The sequence below is a fragment of the Oncorhynchus nerka genome, linkage group LG19 (genome assembly GCF_034236695.1).
Source record: "Oncorhynchus nerka isolate Pitt River linkage group LG19, Oner_Uvic_2.0, whole genome shotgun sequence".
NCBI classification, from domain to species: Eukaryota; Metazoa; Chordata; class Actinopteri; order Salmoniformes; family Salmonidae; genus Oncorhynchus; species Oncorhynchus nerka.
Genome location: NC_088414.1, coordinates 48,409,713 through 48,424,712, shown reverse-complemented (window position 1 = coordinate 48,424,712; position 15,000 = coordinate 48,409,713). Strand labels below are relative to the sequence as shown.

Below are 15,000 nucleotides of genomic sequence, written 5' to 3'. Positions count from 1 at the left end.
CCATGGGTTAGGGTTGGTACCAGGGGTTAGGGTTAGTACCAGGGGTTAGGGTTAGTACCAGGGGTTAGAACCAGGGGTTAGGTTTAGTACCTGGGGTTAGGTTTAGTACCAGGGGTTAGGGTTAGTACCTGGGGTTAGTACCAGGGGTTAGGGTTAGTACCAGGGGTTAGTACCAGGGGTTAGTACCAGGGGTTGGTACCAGGGGTTAGGGTTAGTACCAGGGGTTAGGGTTAGTACCAGGGGTTAGTACCAGGGGTTAGTACCAGGGGCTAGGGTTAGTACCAGGGGTTAGGGTTAATATCAGGGGTTAGGGTTAGTACCAGGGGTTAGGGTTAGTACCAGGGGTTATGGTTAGTACCAGGGGTTAGTACCAGGGGTTAGGGTTGGTACCAGGGGTTAGGGTTAGTACCTGGGGTTAGTACCAGGGGTTAGTGTTAGTACCAGGGGTTAGTACCAGGGGTTATGGTTAGTACCAGGGGTTATGGTTAGTACCAGGGGTTAGTACCAGGGGTTAGGGTTGGTACCAGGGGTTAGGGTTAGTACCTGGGGTTAGTACCAGGGGTTAGGGTTAGTACCAGGGGTTAGGGTTAGTACCTGGGGTTAGTACCAGGGGTTAGTACCAGGGGTTAGGGTTAGTACCAGGGGTTAGGGTTAGTACCAGGGGTTAGTACCAGGGTTAGGGTTGGTACCAGGGGTTAGGTTTAGTACCAGGGGTTAGTACCAGCAGTTAGTACCAGCGGTTAGGGTTAGTACCAGGGGTTAGTACCAGGGGTTAGGGTTAGTACCAGGGGTTAGGGTTAGTACCAGGGGTTAGTACCAGGGATTAGGTTTAGTACCAGGGGTTAGTACCAGGGGTTAGGGTTAGTACCAGGGGTTAGGGTTAGTACCAGGGGTTAGTACCAGGGGTTAGTACCAGGGGTTACGGTTAGTGCCAGGGGTTAGTACCAGGGGTTAGGGTTATTACCAGGGGTTAGTACCAGGGGTTAGGGTTAGTACCAGGGGTTAGTACCAGGGGTTAGGGTTAGTACCAGGGGTTAGTACCAGGGGTTAGGGTTAGTACCAGGGGATAGGGTTAGTACCAGGGATTAGGTTTAGTACCAGGGGTTAGTACCAGGGGTTAGGGTTAGTACCAGGGGTTAGGGTTAGTACCAGGGGTTAGGGTTAGTACCTGGGGTTAGTACCAGGGGTTAGTACCAGGGGTTAGGGTTAGTACCAGGGGTTAGTACCAGGGGTTAGGGTTAGTACCAGGTGTTAGTACCAGGGGTTAGGGTTAGTACCCGGTGTTAGTACCAGGGGTTAGGTTTAGTACCAGGGGTTAGGTTTAGTACCAGGGGTTAGGGTTAGTACCAGGGGTTAGGGTTAGTACCAGGGGTTAGGGTTGGTAGCAGGGGTTAGGGTTAGTACCAGGGGCTAGGGTTAGTACCAGGGGTTAGGGTTAGTACCAGGGGTTAGGGTTAGTACCAGGGGTTAGTACCAGGGGTTAGGGTTAGTACCAGGGGTTAGTACCAGGGGTTAGGGTTAGTACAAGGGGTTAGGGTTAGTACCAGGGGTTAGGGTTAGTACCTGGGGTTAGTACCAGGGGTTAGGGTTAGTACCAGGGGTTAGGGTTAGTACCTGGGGTTAGGTTTAGTACCAGGGGTTAGGTTTAGTACCTGGGGTTAGTACCAGGGGTTAGGTTTAGTACCAGGGGTTAGTGCCAGGGGTTAGGGTTAGTACCAGGGGTTAGGTTTAGTACCAGGGTTTAGGGTTAGTACCAGGGGTTAGAACCAGGGGTTAGGTTTAGTACCAGGGGTTAGAACCAGGGGTTAGGGTTAGTGCCAGGAGTTAGGGTTAGTACCAGGGGTTAGGTTTAGTACCAGGGGTTAGGGTTAGTACCAGGGGTTAGGGTTAATATCAGGGGTTAGGTTTAGTACCAGGGGTTAGGGTTAGTACCAGGGGTTAGGTTTAGTACCTGGGGTTAGGTTTAGTACCAGGGGTTAGGTTTATTACCTGGGGTTAGTACCAGGGGTTAGGTTTAGTACCAGGGGTTAGTACCAGGGGTTAGTATCAGGGGTTAGGTTTAGTACCAGGGGTTAGGGTTAGTACCAGGGGTTAGGGTTAGTACCAGGGGTTAGTACCAGGGGTTAGTACCAGGGGTTAGGTTTAGTACCAGGGGTTAGTACCAGGGGTTAGGGTTAGTACAAGGGGTTAGGGTTAGTACCAGGGGTTAGTACCAGGGGTTAGGGTTAGTACCAGGGGTTTAGGGGTTAGGGTTAGTACCAGGGGTTAGGTTTAGTACCAGGGGTTAGTACCAGGGGTTAGTACCAGGGGTTAGGTTTAGTACCAGGGTTAGGTTTAGTACAAGGGGTTAGGGTTAGTACCAGGGGTTAGGGTTAGTACAAGGGGTTAGGGTTAGTACCAGGGGTTAGTACCAGGGGTTAGTACCAGGGGTTAGGTTTAGTACCAGGGGTTAGGGTTAGTACCAGGGGTTAGGGTTAGTACCAGGGGTTAGTACCAGGGGTTAGTACCAGGGGTTAGGGTTAGTACCAGGGGTTAGAACCAGGGGTTAGGTTTAGTACCAGGGGTTAGGTTTAGTACCAGGGGTTAGGTTTAGTACCAGGGGTTAGGTTTAGTACCAGGGGTTGGGGTTAGTACCTGGGGTTAGGTTTAGTACCAGGGGTTAGTACCAGGGGTTAGGTTTAGTACCAGGGGTTAGGTTTAGTACCTGGGGTTAGGTTTAGTACCAGGGGTTAGGGTTAGTACCTGGGGTTAGTACCAGGGGTTAGGGTTAATATCAGGGGTTAGGGTTAGTACCAGGGGTTAGGTTTAGTACCAGGGGTTAGGTTTAGTACCAGGGGTTAGTACCAGGGGTTAGGTTTAGTACCAGGGGTTAGGGTTAGTACCAGGGGTTAGGTTTAGTACCAGGGGTTAGGGTTAGTACCAGGGGTTAGTACCAGGGGTTAGGGTTAGTACCAGGGGTTAGTACCAGGGGTTAGGGTTAGTACCAGGGGTTAGTACCAGGGGTTAGGGTTAGTACCAGGGATTAATACCAGGGTTTAGGTTTAGTACCAGGGGTTAGTACCAGGGGTTAGTACCAGGGGTTAGGGTTAGTACCAGGGGTTAGGTTTAGTACCAGGGATTAATACCAGGGGTTATGGTTAGTACCAGGGGTTAGGTTTAGTACCAGGGGTTAGGGTTAGTACCAGCGGTTGGTACCAGGGGTTAGGGTTAGTACCAGGGTTTAGTACCAGGGGTTAGTACCAGGGGTTAGGGTTAGTACCAGGGGTTGGTACCAGGGGTTATGGTTAGTACCAGGGGTTAGTACCAGGGGATAGGGTTAGTACCAGGGGTTAGGTTTAGTACCAGGGGTTAGGTTTAGTACCTGGGGTTAGGTTTAGTACCAGGGGTTAGGATTAGTACCAGGGGTTAGGGTTAGTACCAGGGTTTAGGGTTAGTACCAGGGGTTAGGGTTAGTACAAGGTTTAGTACCAGGGGTTAGGGTTAGTACCAGGGGTTAGTACCAGGGGTTAGGGTTAGTACCAGGGGTTAGTACCAGGGGTTAGGGTTAGTACCAGGGGTTAGGGTTAGTACCAGGGGTTAGTACCAGGGGTTAGGCTTAGTTACCAGGGGTTAGGGTTAGTACCAGGGGTTAGTACCAGGGTTAGGGTTGGGGGTTAGTTGGTACCAGGGGTTAGGGTTAGTACAAGGGGTTAGGGTTAGTACCAGGGGTTAGTACAAGGGGTTAGGGTTGGTACCAGGGTTTAGGTTTAGTACCAGGGGTTAGTACCAGGGGTTAGGTTTAGTACCAGGGTTGGGGTTAGTATCAGGGGTTAGGGTTAGTACCAGGGGTTAGTACCAGGGATTAGGTTTAGTACCAGGGGTTAGTACCAGGGGTTAGTACCAGGGGTTAGGGTTAGTACCAGGGGTTAGGTTTAGTACCAGGGTTAGTACCAGGGTTTAGTACCAGGGTTAGTACCAGGGGTTAGGTTTAGTACCAGGGGTTAGGGTTAGTACCAGGGGTTAGGTTTAGTACCAGGGGTTAGTACCAGGGGTTAGGGTTAGTACCAGGGGTTAGGTTTAGTACCAGGGGTTAGTACAAGGGGTTAGGTTTAGTACCAGGGGTTAGTACCAGGGGTTATTTAGTACCAGGGTTAGGGTTAGTACCAGGGTTAGGTTTAGTACCAGGGGTTACCAGGGTTAGTACCAGGGGTTAGGGTTAGTACCAGGGGTTAGGTTTAGTACCAGGGTTAGGTTTAGTAGTACCAGGGGTTAGGTTTAGTACCAGGGGTTAGTACCAGGGGGTTTAGTACCAGGGGTTAGGGTTAGTACCAGGGTTTTAGTACCAGGGGTTAGGGTTAGTACCAGGGGTTAGTACCAGGGGTTAGGGTTAGTACCAGGGGTTAGGGTTAGTACCAGGGGTTAGTACCAGGGTTAGGGTTAGTACCAGGGGTAGTTTACCAGGGTTAGGGGTTTAGTACCAGGGGTTAGGGTTAGTACCAGGGGTTAGGGGTTAGTACCAGGGGTTAGGTTAGTACCAGGGTTAGGGTTAGTACCAGGGGTTAGGGTTAGTACCAGGGTTAGGGTTTAGTACCAGGGTTAGGGGTTAGTACCAGGGGGGTTAGTACCAGGGGTTGGTACCAGGGGTTATGGTTAGTACCAGGGGTTAGTACCAGGGGTTTAGTACCAGGGGTTAGTTTAGTACCAGGGGTTAGGTTTAGTACCAGGGTTGGGGTTAGTATCAGGGGTTAGGGTTAGTACCAGGGGTTAGTACCAGGGATTAGGTTTAGTACCAGGGGTTAGTACCAGGGGTTAGTACCAGGGGTTAGGGTTAGTACCAGGGGTTAGGTTTAGTACCAGGGGTTAGGGTTAGTACCAGGGATTAGGTTTAGTACCAGGGGTTAGTACCAGGGGTTAGGTTTAGTACCAGGGGTTAGGGTTAGTACCAGGGGTTAGGTTTAGTACCAGGGGTTAGTACCAGGGGTTAGGGTTAGTACCAGGGGTTAGGTTTAGTACCAGGGGTTAGTACCAGGGGTTAGGTTTAGTACCAGGGGTTAGGGTTTTTAGTACCAGGGGTTAGTACCAGGGGTTAGGTTTAGTACCAGGGGTTAGGGTTAGTACCAGGGGTTAGGTTTAGTACCAGGGGTTAGTACCAGGGGTTAGGGTTAATATCAGGGGTTAGGTTTAGTACCAGGGGTTAGGTTTAGTACCAGGGGTTAGGGTTAGTACCAGGGGTTAGGTTTAGTACCAGGGGTTAGGGTTAGTACCAGGGGTTAGGGTTAGTACCAGGGTTAGTACCAGGGTTAGGGTTAGTACCAGGGGTTAGTACCAGGGGTTAGGGTTAGTACCAGGGGTTAGTACCAGGGGTTAGTACCAGGGGTTAGGGTTAGTACCAGGGGTTAGGTTTAGTACCAGGGATTAATACCAGGGGTTATGGTTAGTACCAGGGGTTAGGTTTAGTACCAGGGGTTAGGGTTAGTACCAGCGGTTGGTACCAGGGGTTAGGGTTAGTACCAGGGGTTAGTACCAGGGGATAGGGTTAGTACCAGGGTTAGTACCAGGGGTTAGGGTTAGTACCAGGGGTTGGTACCAGGGGTTATGGTTAGTACCAGGGGTTAGTACCAGGGGATAGGGTTAGTACCAGGGGTTAGGTACCAGGGGGTTAGTACCTGTTAGGGTTTAGTACCAGGGGTTAGGATTAGTACCAGGGGTTAGGGTTAGTACCAGGGTTTAGGGTTAGTACCAGGGGTTAGGTACCAGGGGTTAGGGGGTTAGTACCAGGGGTTAGGGTTAGTACCAGGGGTTAGGGGGTTTTAGTACCAGGGGTTAGGGTTAGTACCAGGGGTTACCAGGGTTAGTACTAGGGGTTAGGTTTACCAGGGGTTAGTACCCAGGGGTTAGGGTTAGTACCAGGGTTAGGTTTAGTACCAGGGGTTAGTACCAGGGGTTAGGGTTAGTACCAGGGTTAGTACCAGGGGTTAGTACCAGGGGTTAGGGGTTAGTACCAGGGGTTAGGGTTAGTACCAGGTTAGGTTATTTAGTACCAGGGGTTAGGGTTAGTACCAGGGGTTAGGGTTAGTACCAGGGGTTTAGGTTGGTACCAGGGGTACCAGGGGTTATACCAGGGGTTAGGTTTTAGGTTAGTACCAGGGGTTTAGTACCAGGGGTTAGTACCAGGGTACCAGGGGTTATTAGGGTTAGTTTAGTACCAGGGGTTAGTACCAGGGGTTAGGTTTAGTACCAGGGGTTAGGGTTAGTACCAGGGGTTAGGTTTAGTACCAGGGGTTAGTACCAGGGGTTAGGTTTAGTACCAGGGGTTAGTACCAGGGGTTAGGTTTAGTACCAGGGGTTAGGGTTAGTACCAGGGGTTAGGTTTAGTACCAGGGGTTAGTACCAGGGGTTAGGGTTAGTACCAGGGGTTAGTACCAGGGGTTAGGGTTAGTACCAGGGGTTAGTACCAGGGGTTAGGTTTAGTACCAGGGGATACGGTTAATATCAGGGGTTGGTACCAGGGGTTAGGGTTAATATCAGGGGTTAGGGTTAATATCAGGGGTTAGGATTAGGATTGTTTCTCCAACCTCTCCTGGTTTGTGTTCTGTATCTGTTTTCTGTCCTGGAAGGGAAGAGAAAAACTACTTAGAAAAGTATTACTAACTTTGTTGTTTCGTTAATGACATTGTATGTTTGACTAATAAAGTTTTTTTTGACTAATAAAGTTTTTTTGACTAATAAAGTTTTTTTTGACGAATAAAGTATTTTTGACTAATAAAGTTTATGACTAATAAAGTTTTTATCTTTAAAAAAAGAGGCTGCGTGGCGTAGTCGGCTGGGGTTCGTCGTCGCTTGAGCAACAACAGGACCCTGTGCACATTCTCGGTGTGCAGCCGATGTCAGAGGGCATCGACCTACTCCTGGCCATGGAGAGACCAGAGGGGGAAGGAGAGGGTGGAGGCTACCTAACCTCACAGGAGCTGATCCTCAGGATGGGGGAGGCAGGGTGGAGAGGGGAAGGGAGAGGACAGGGAGGGGAGTCGGCTACAGGAGGCCAGAGAGGGCAGCTCCAGGGTGTCCTGGCCGGGGCGGAGGTGCTGGCACCAGCCTGCTCGGGGGAGCTCGACTGCGGGGACAGAGTGTGCGAGCAGGCCCTGGTGGTGGAGGGTGGAGCGATGGTCACCTACAGCACCCCGACAGTCAGCTTCATCAGCCCACGATACAGCCGCATGGAGACGTGCACCTGCCCAGGTCAGTACACACGCAGCCTATTTTCATCATTTGATCATTTCAGCCCTCCCCCTGCTATATTTCTAACCCCCACTGTCCTTTCTCCTCCCTCTATTATGTCTCTCGTTACCCCCCCCCCTCCTCCTAGGAGGTACCTGTCCCAACCCCGTAGAGGAGCAGTGTGAGGGACAATCCTGTCCTATAGACATGCAGTGTGTTCGTTCCAGCCCCACAGCGCCCTCTGTCTGCCAGTGTCTGCCTGACAGGATGGACCAGTGTGCAGGTGATAATATTATTTATATGAAGGGATTGGAAGGAGGAAGCCCTACCCTCCCCTACCCTCCTGTAGGTTTTAACTCCAACCCTGTTCCTGGAGAGAGACCCTCCTGTAGGTTTTAACTCCAACCCTGTTCCTGGAGAGAGACCCTCCTGTAGGTTTTAACTCCAACCCTGTTCCTGGACCCTCCTGTAGGTTTTAACTCCAACCCTGTTCCTGGAGAGAGACCCTCCTGTAGGTTTTAACTCCAACCCTGTTCCTGGAGAGACCCTCCTGACTCCAACCCTGTTCCTGGAGAGAGACCCTCCTGTAGGTTTTAACTCCAACCCTGTTCCTGGAGAGATACCCTCCTGTAGGTTTTAACTCCAACCCTGTTCCTGGAGAGAGACCCTCCTGTAGGTTTTAACTCCAACCCTGTTCCTGGAGAGATACCCTCCTGTAGGTTTGAACACCAACCCTGTTCCTGGAGAGAGACCCTCCTGTAGGTTTTAACTCCAACCCTGTTCCTGGAGAGAGACCCCTGTAGGTTTTAACCCCTGTTCCTGGAGGTTTTTTAACTCCAACCCTGTTCCTGGAGAGAGAGGTTTTAACTCCAACCCTGTTCCTGGAGAGATAGGTTTTAACTCCCTGGAAACCCCTGTTCCTGGAGAGATACCCTCCTGTAGGTTTTAACTCCAACCCTGTTCCTGGAGAGATACCCTCCTGTAGGTTTGAACACCAACCCTGTTCCTGGAGAGAGACCCTCCTGTAGGTTTTAACTCCAACCCTGTTCCTGGAGAGAGACCCTCCTGTAGGTTTTAACTCCAACCCCTGTTCCTGGAGACCCTCCTGTAGGTTTTAACTCCAACCCTGTTCCTGGAGAGAGACCCTCCTGTAGGTTTTAACTCCAACCCTGTTCCTGGAGAGATACCCTCCTGACCCTCCTGTAGGTTTTAACTCCAACCCTGTTCCTGGAGAGACCTCCTGTAGGTTTTAACTCCAACCCTGTTCCTGGAGAGATACCCTCCTGTAGGTTTTAACTCCAACCCTGTTCCTGGAGGATCTACCTCCTGTAGGTTTTAACTCCAACCCTGTTCCTGGAGAGAGTAGGTTTTAACTCCAACCCTGTTCCTGGAGAGAGACCCTTCCCCTGTTCCTGGAGAGACCCTCCTGGGTTTTAACACCAACCCTGTTCCTGGAGAGACCCTCCTGTAGGTTTTAACTCCAACCCTGTTCCTGGAGAGAGACCCTCCTGTAGGTTTTAACCCTCCTGGAGAGAGACCCTCCTGTAGGTTTTAACTCCAACCCTGTTCCTGGAGAGAGACCCTCCTGTAGGTTTTAACTCCAACCCTGTTCCTGGAGAGAGAACTCCTCCTGGAGAGATACCCTCCTGTAGGTTTTAACTCCTGGAGAGAGACAACCCTGTTCCTGGAGAGAGACCCTCCTGTAGGTTTTAACTCCAACCCTGTTCCTGGAGAGAGACTGGAGAATTCCAACCCTGTTCCTGGGGAGAGACCCTCCTGTAGGTTTTAACTCCAACCCTGTTCCTGGAGATCTACTCTCCTGTAGGTTTTAACTCCAACCCTGTTCCTGGAGAAAGACCCTCCTGTAGGTTTTAATTCCAACCCTGTTCCTGGAGAGAGATCCTCCTGTAGGTTTTTACTCCAACCCTGTTCCTGGAGATCTACCCTCCTGTAGGTTTTTACTCCAACCCTGTTCCTGGAGATCTACCCTCCTGTAGGCTTTAACTCCAACCCTGTTCCTGGAGATCTACCCTCCTGTAGGTTTTAACTCCAACCCTGTTCCTGGAGACATTGAGTGCAATGGGAAAGTATTCAGACCCTTTGACTTTTTCCACATTTTGTTACGTTACAGACGTATTCTAAAATGTATTAAATAATAAAATGTACTCATCAAACTATACACAATACCCTATAATGAAATATGAAAAAAAATTAAAATTAAAAACAGCAATGTGACTCAGAACCTGGATTCGTATGTAGCAAAATTTGATATTGTGTTTTTTACATTGGATAAAAGTGGAGACTCAGAGGTACAAAATGGTATATCTTGTTTTGTTTTGGTATCTAGTGAAGAGCTCTTCTTTGTCTCCACCCATTCAGCATCGTTCACACCCTCTTAAGCCTTTAGCCCCACCCATTCAGCATTGTTCACACCCTCTTAAGCCACGCCCATTCAGCATCGTTCACACCCTCTTAAGCCTTTAGCCTCGCCCATTCAGCATCGTTCAGACCCTCTTAATCCTTTAGCCCCGCCCATCTCGTTTCGCTCTCAGAGCGTTCAGAGCACACAGGTGACTCCCTAGCCCCGCCCATCTCGTTTCCCTCTCAGAGCGTTCAGAGCACACAGTTGACTCCCTAGCCCCGACCATCTCGTTTCGCTCTCAGAGCGTTCAGAGCACACAGTTGACTCCCTAGCCCCGACCATCTCGTTTCCCTCTCAGAGCGTTCAGAGCACACAGTTGACTCCCTAGCCCCGACCATCTCGTTTCGCTCTCAGGGCGTTCAGAGCACACAGTTGACTCCCTAGCCCCGACCATCTCGTTTCCCTCTCAGAGCGTTCAGAGCACACAGTTGACTCCCTAGCCCCGACCATCTCGTTTCCCTCTCAGAGCGTTCAGAGCACACAGTTGACTCCCTAGCCCCGCCCATCTCGTTTCCCTCTCAGAGCGTTCAGAGCACACAGTTGACTCCCTAGCCCCGCCCATCTCGTTTCGCTCTCAGAGCGTTCAGAGCACACAGTTGACTCCCTAGCCCCGCCCATCTCGTTTCGCTCTCAGAGCGTTCAGAGCACACAGTTGACTCCCTAGCCCCGCCCATCTCGTTTCCCTCTCAGAGCGTTCAGAGCACACAGTTGACTCCCTAGCCCCGACCATCTCGTTTCCCTCTCAGAGCGTTCAGAGCACACAGTTGACTCCCTAGCCCCGCCCATCTCGTTTCGCTCTCAGAGCGTTCAGAGCACACAGTTGACTCCCTAGCCCTGACCATCTCGTTTCCCTCTCAGAGCGTTCAGAGCACACAGTTGACTCCCTAGCCCCGCCCATCTCGTTTCGCTCTCAGCGCGTTCAGAGCACACAGTTGACTCCCTAGCCCCGCCCATCTCGTTTCGCTCTCAGCGCGTTCAGAGCACACAGTTGACTCCCTAGCCCCGACCATCTCGTTTCGCTCTCAGAGCGTTCAGAGCACACAGTTGATACTCTGGATGATGATTTGTTTACCTCTGGATGACATGAAAACAGCCTAACCAGCTCTGCTAGCAACAATTTCATTACGCTTTTTTGCTGACGTTTACTGACAGCGGCCATATTCAACGGGTGTTGTGCACTTTACCTTAGGCAAACAATGACCCTAGCTAGGTAAACAATGACCCTAGCTAGGCAAACAATGACCCTAGCTGGGTAAACAATGACCCTAGCTAGGTAAACAATGACCCTAGCTAGGTAAACAATGACCCTAGCTAGGCAAACAATGACCCTAGCTAGGTAAACAATGACCCTACCTAGGTAAACAATGACCCTAGCTGGGTAAACAATGACCCTAGCTAGGTAAACAATGACCCTAGCTAGGTAAACAATGACCCTAGCTAGGTAAACAATGACCCTAGCTGGGTAAACAATGACCCTAGCTAGGCAAACAATGACCCTAGCTAGGTAAACAATGACCCTAGCTAGGTAAACAATGACCCTAGCTGGGTAAACAATGACCCTAGCTGGGTAATCAATGAACCTAGCTGCGTAAACAATCACCCTAGCTAGGTAAACAATGACCCTAGCTGGGTAAACAATGACCCTAGCTAGGTAAACAATGACCCTAGCTAGGTAAACAATGACCCTAGCTAGGTAAACAATGACCCTAGCTGGGTAAACAATGACCCTAGCTAGGCAAACAATGACCCTAGCTAGGTAAACAATGACCCTAGCTAGGTAAACAATGACCCTAGCTGGGTAAACAATGACCCTAGCTGGGTAATCAATGAACCTAGCTGCGTAAACAATCACCCTAGCTAGGTAAACAACGTGTAAGATCACACACGTCACCTAACATTACCTAACGAGCCAGCCAGCTAACGTTAGCTAGTTAAACAATAATGAACATAGTGCCAAATCATGTCGTTACTACCCTGCATGAATCTGCTGGGAGCTAACCAACCAGATTCAATGTTAGCTAGCTAACATTAGGCTCTAACTAGCAAAACAAACGGTTCTGGGATATGAATAATAACGTCTTACACGTAACGTTAGCTAGGGAGCCAGCCAGCTAATGTTAGCTAGCTAACAGTACACTTGGGGGATCAAGTGACCCTTGAACGAGATGGCCGCGTGAACTAAGAGCTCCGCACAAGTAGTTTCCAATTCCTAATCTTACCTCCATTCCAAGTTCACACTCATTTAGCTTTAGTAAGAAAAAGTCATGGCGGCTACAAAAGGCGACACTACAGGTGACATTTTTACCCGGACTCGAGTATTAGCGACGGAAAAAGCCTCCAAGAAGAAGCTAGCTTCAGAAAAAACTAGCGCCATTAGCCAGGAGCAAGAGAACCCGCTCCCCCACGAGGCACAACGAATGCCAACCTCGCACTCTGTCGAAGACATCCTCTCTGAGTTGAGATCCCAACGTACAGAACTAAACACCAAATTAGATGCCATTAACTCTCAGCTCAGTGCGATAGGGGGCAAGGTGACAATCCTGGAAAACGCATTGCCTGACATCAACAACAAGATAACCATAAACGCGGGCGCCTGGACGAGGCAGAGGGCGAATCCTATCCATGGAAAACTTATTGACAGATGCCATGGAAACAATAGCATATGCTAAAAAGAAAATCGAGCATCTGGAAGAGAAAACAGAGGACCTGGAAAACAGGGGGCGAAGGAATAATTGTGTTCTATTCAATCTGGGCGAAAAAGAAGAGGGAAACATGCCACTGATCCGCTACCTGCAAGACAAACTTCCCGAGTGGCTCCACCTGCCCACCGACAGGCCCATAGAACTCGAGAGAGCTCACCGAGCACTGAGGCCCCCACCAGCAGCCAGACAACCACTGCGCCCAATCACCATACGTTTCCTGAGATTCACCGACAAGGAACGAGTCCTACAGGCGGCGAAAAACAACACCATCACAGTGGGAAACGCCAAACTCGCTTTACACCAGGACCTGTCAGCTGGAATACGCCGAAAGCGCCGAGAATTTGACGAAGTGAAGAAATACTCCATTGACCGAGGCATCTTCAGGGGATTCAAATACCCAAACGAGCTCAGGATTCTTCACCAAGGAGCCCTGAGACACTTCAAAACTCCCGAAGAGGCAAAACGTTTTTTGAAAGACAATCCTGGCCAATGAGAAACAGACCAATGACTAAATGCGATTAATGCCATTACTAAAGGAGGTAAGACGACATATAGCCGATATCCAGAGACCCACCCCCTAAATGTCATTACAGCCGTCCAATTTATATTTATTTTCCTTTAACTGAGAGGGATGGGCTGTATAGCCTAACCTAGGCCTACTAATGTTTCAGCCTACTTTTATTTCCCTGTTTTTTTTGTTGTTGTTGCTATTATTACCTGGGGTTCCCTATGTCCCTTGGGGGAGGTATATGTAGGCTGGGCTATTGATTTTATTTTTCTCACCTCTTTTACTGAGGTCTGGACGAGGGCAACTGTGTTATTTACTCAATGCGGGGTGGAGAGGATGAGGCATTTCTTTGGTGGGGAGAGGGAGACGTGTGTTGCTAACTGTTCCCGGTTTTTGTTTTATTCGGAACACAGAATTGAGACTGAGCGGGGGGGGTAATAGATCCAACGGGATGTGTCGAGTTGTTTGGGAACTCGGCTGGGGTGTTCAGAGATTATTATTTTATGTACACCATTTATTTTCCTTTTATGTGAACGCAGCTGTAATTACTATCCACTTTTACCCAGCGAAAAAAAATTGCACTAAAGTTCGATTACTGCTCGATGACGATGACTAGTACCTTAAATCTATTGACATGGAACTGCCATGGTCTAGGGCATGCAATAAAACGGAAAAAGATACTATGTGCTCTAAAAAAGGAAAAAGCAGACATTGCGCTATTACAAGAGACACACCTCTGTGATGCTGAACATGCCAAACTCCGCAGAGCTTGGGTGGGACAGGTGTATTTCTCATCTTTCAAATCAAACAGTAGAGGCACAGCCATACTTATCCATAAAAATGTTCCATTCATAATAGACAAAAACATATCTGATCCGGAGGGGAGATTTATTTTGATAACTAGGTCACTATATGGTCAACCAATTACTATATTAAACATATACGCCCCTAACACAGATACTCCTGCCTTCATGTCAAAAATTATAACCCTGTTCAATGAGCATTGTGTCTCCTTTGGTGTGGTGGCCGGAGATTTTAATTGTACCCTTAACCCAACCCTAGACAAATCATCTCAAGTCCCCACCACAAATCCTAGATCTGCAAAGATGTTGAACTCTCTTACTAAAGAGATGGGGCTGATAGATATCTGGAGAGAGAATAATAGCTCATCTATGGACTATACATACTACTCTAATGTCCATAACACCTACTCCCGTATAGATTACATTTTTATCCCAAAGAGTTTCATAAATTCAGCCACTTGTACAATCGGACCCATAGCACTTTCAGATCACGCCTTTGTCCACCTCCGCTTTGACCTCTGCAAAAACATCCCGAGGTCAAAGAGCTGGAAATTCAACACCTCCATGCTATCAAATGACGAGTTCCATACATTAGTAACTACATGGATAGACAACTACACACAAGACAATAAAGATTCCCCTGTTTCTCCGGCCACAATGTGGGACGCTGCTAAAGCCACACTAAGAGGTCATCTAATTGCATATGCTTCCTCTAAGAAAAAGCAATGGAAGCACACAGGCTAGATCTTGAGAGGGAGCTGGAATGCTGTGAAAAAATACATAAACAATCCCTAGACAGCACTTCCTGGAGTCATCTTAAAGCAGCCAAAGCCAAACTGAATTTGGACTACACTCGGGAGATAAAAAAAAAAGTTTTCTTTACTAAACAGAAATACCATGAGTACAGCAATAGGCCCAGTAGATTGCTTGCTTACCAATTTAAAAAGGAGCAGTCAGAGCGTACAATCATGGCTATCCGAACAGCAGAGGACGAGGTCACATATGACCCAAAAAAGATCAATTTAACTTTTCATGATTTTTACTGCAAACTATATACCTCTGAGAGAAAACACACGGAGGCAGAACTCCACTCTTTCCTAGAGGGAATCTCGCTACCTAAACTATCAGAGACCGACCAGGAAGATCTCAACTCCCCCTTCACTCCTGAGGAGATCCTGGAGGCAATTACCTCCATGCCACCTAATAAGTACCCAGGCCCAGATGGATTCCCCAGAGAGTTCTATAAAGCTTTTTGGCCCCAGCTCAGCCCTATCTTCATGCCAATGCTGGAGGATTTTTGCAAAAACGGAGTTCTCCCAGACTCAATGCACACAGCTCGCATTACAGTGTTGCTAAAAAAGGACAAGG

General features: G+C 49.0%; 1 protein-coding gene across 1 annotated transcript in view; it reads left to right on the top strand.

Annotated features, from left to right (window-relative positions):
* LOC135562556 (protocadherin Fat 3) overlaps nucleotides 1-15,000 on the top strand; it is a gene marked incomplete at its 5' end in the record, with an annotated part of 349,011 nt that overhangs the window by 285,903 nt on the left and 48,108 nt on the right. Inside the window, 2 exon segments of the mRNA XM_065005063.1 lie at nucleotides 6,783-7,218; nucleotides 7,349-7,480. Of these exon segments, the coding sequence (XP_064861135.1) occupies nucleotides 6,783-7,218; nucleotides 7,349-7,480 (568 nt within the window).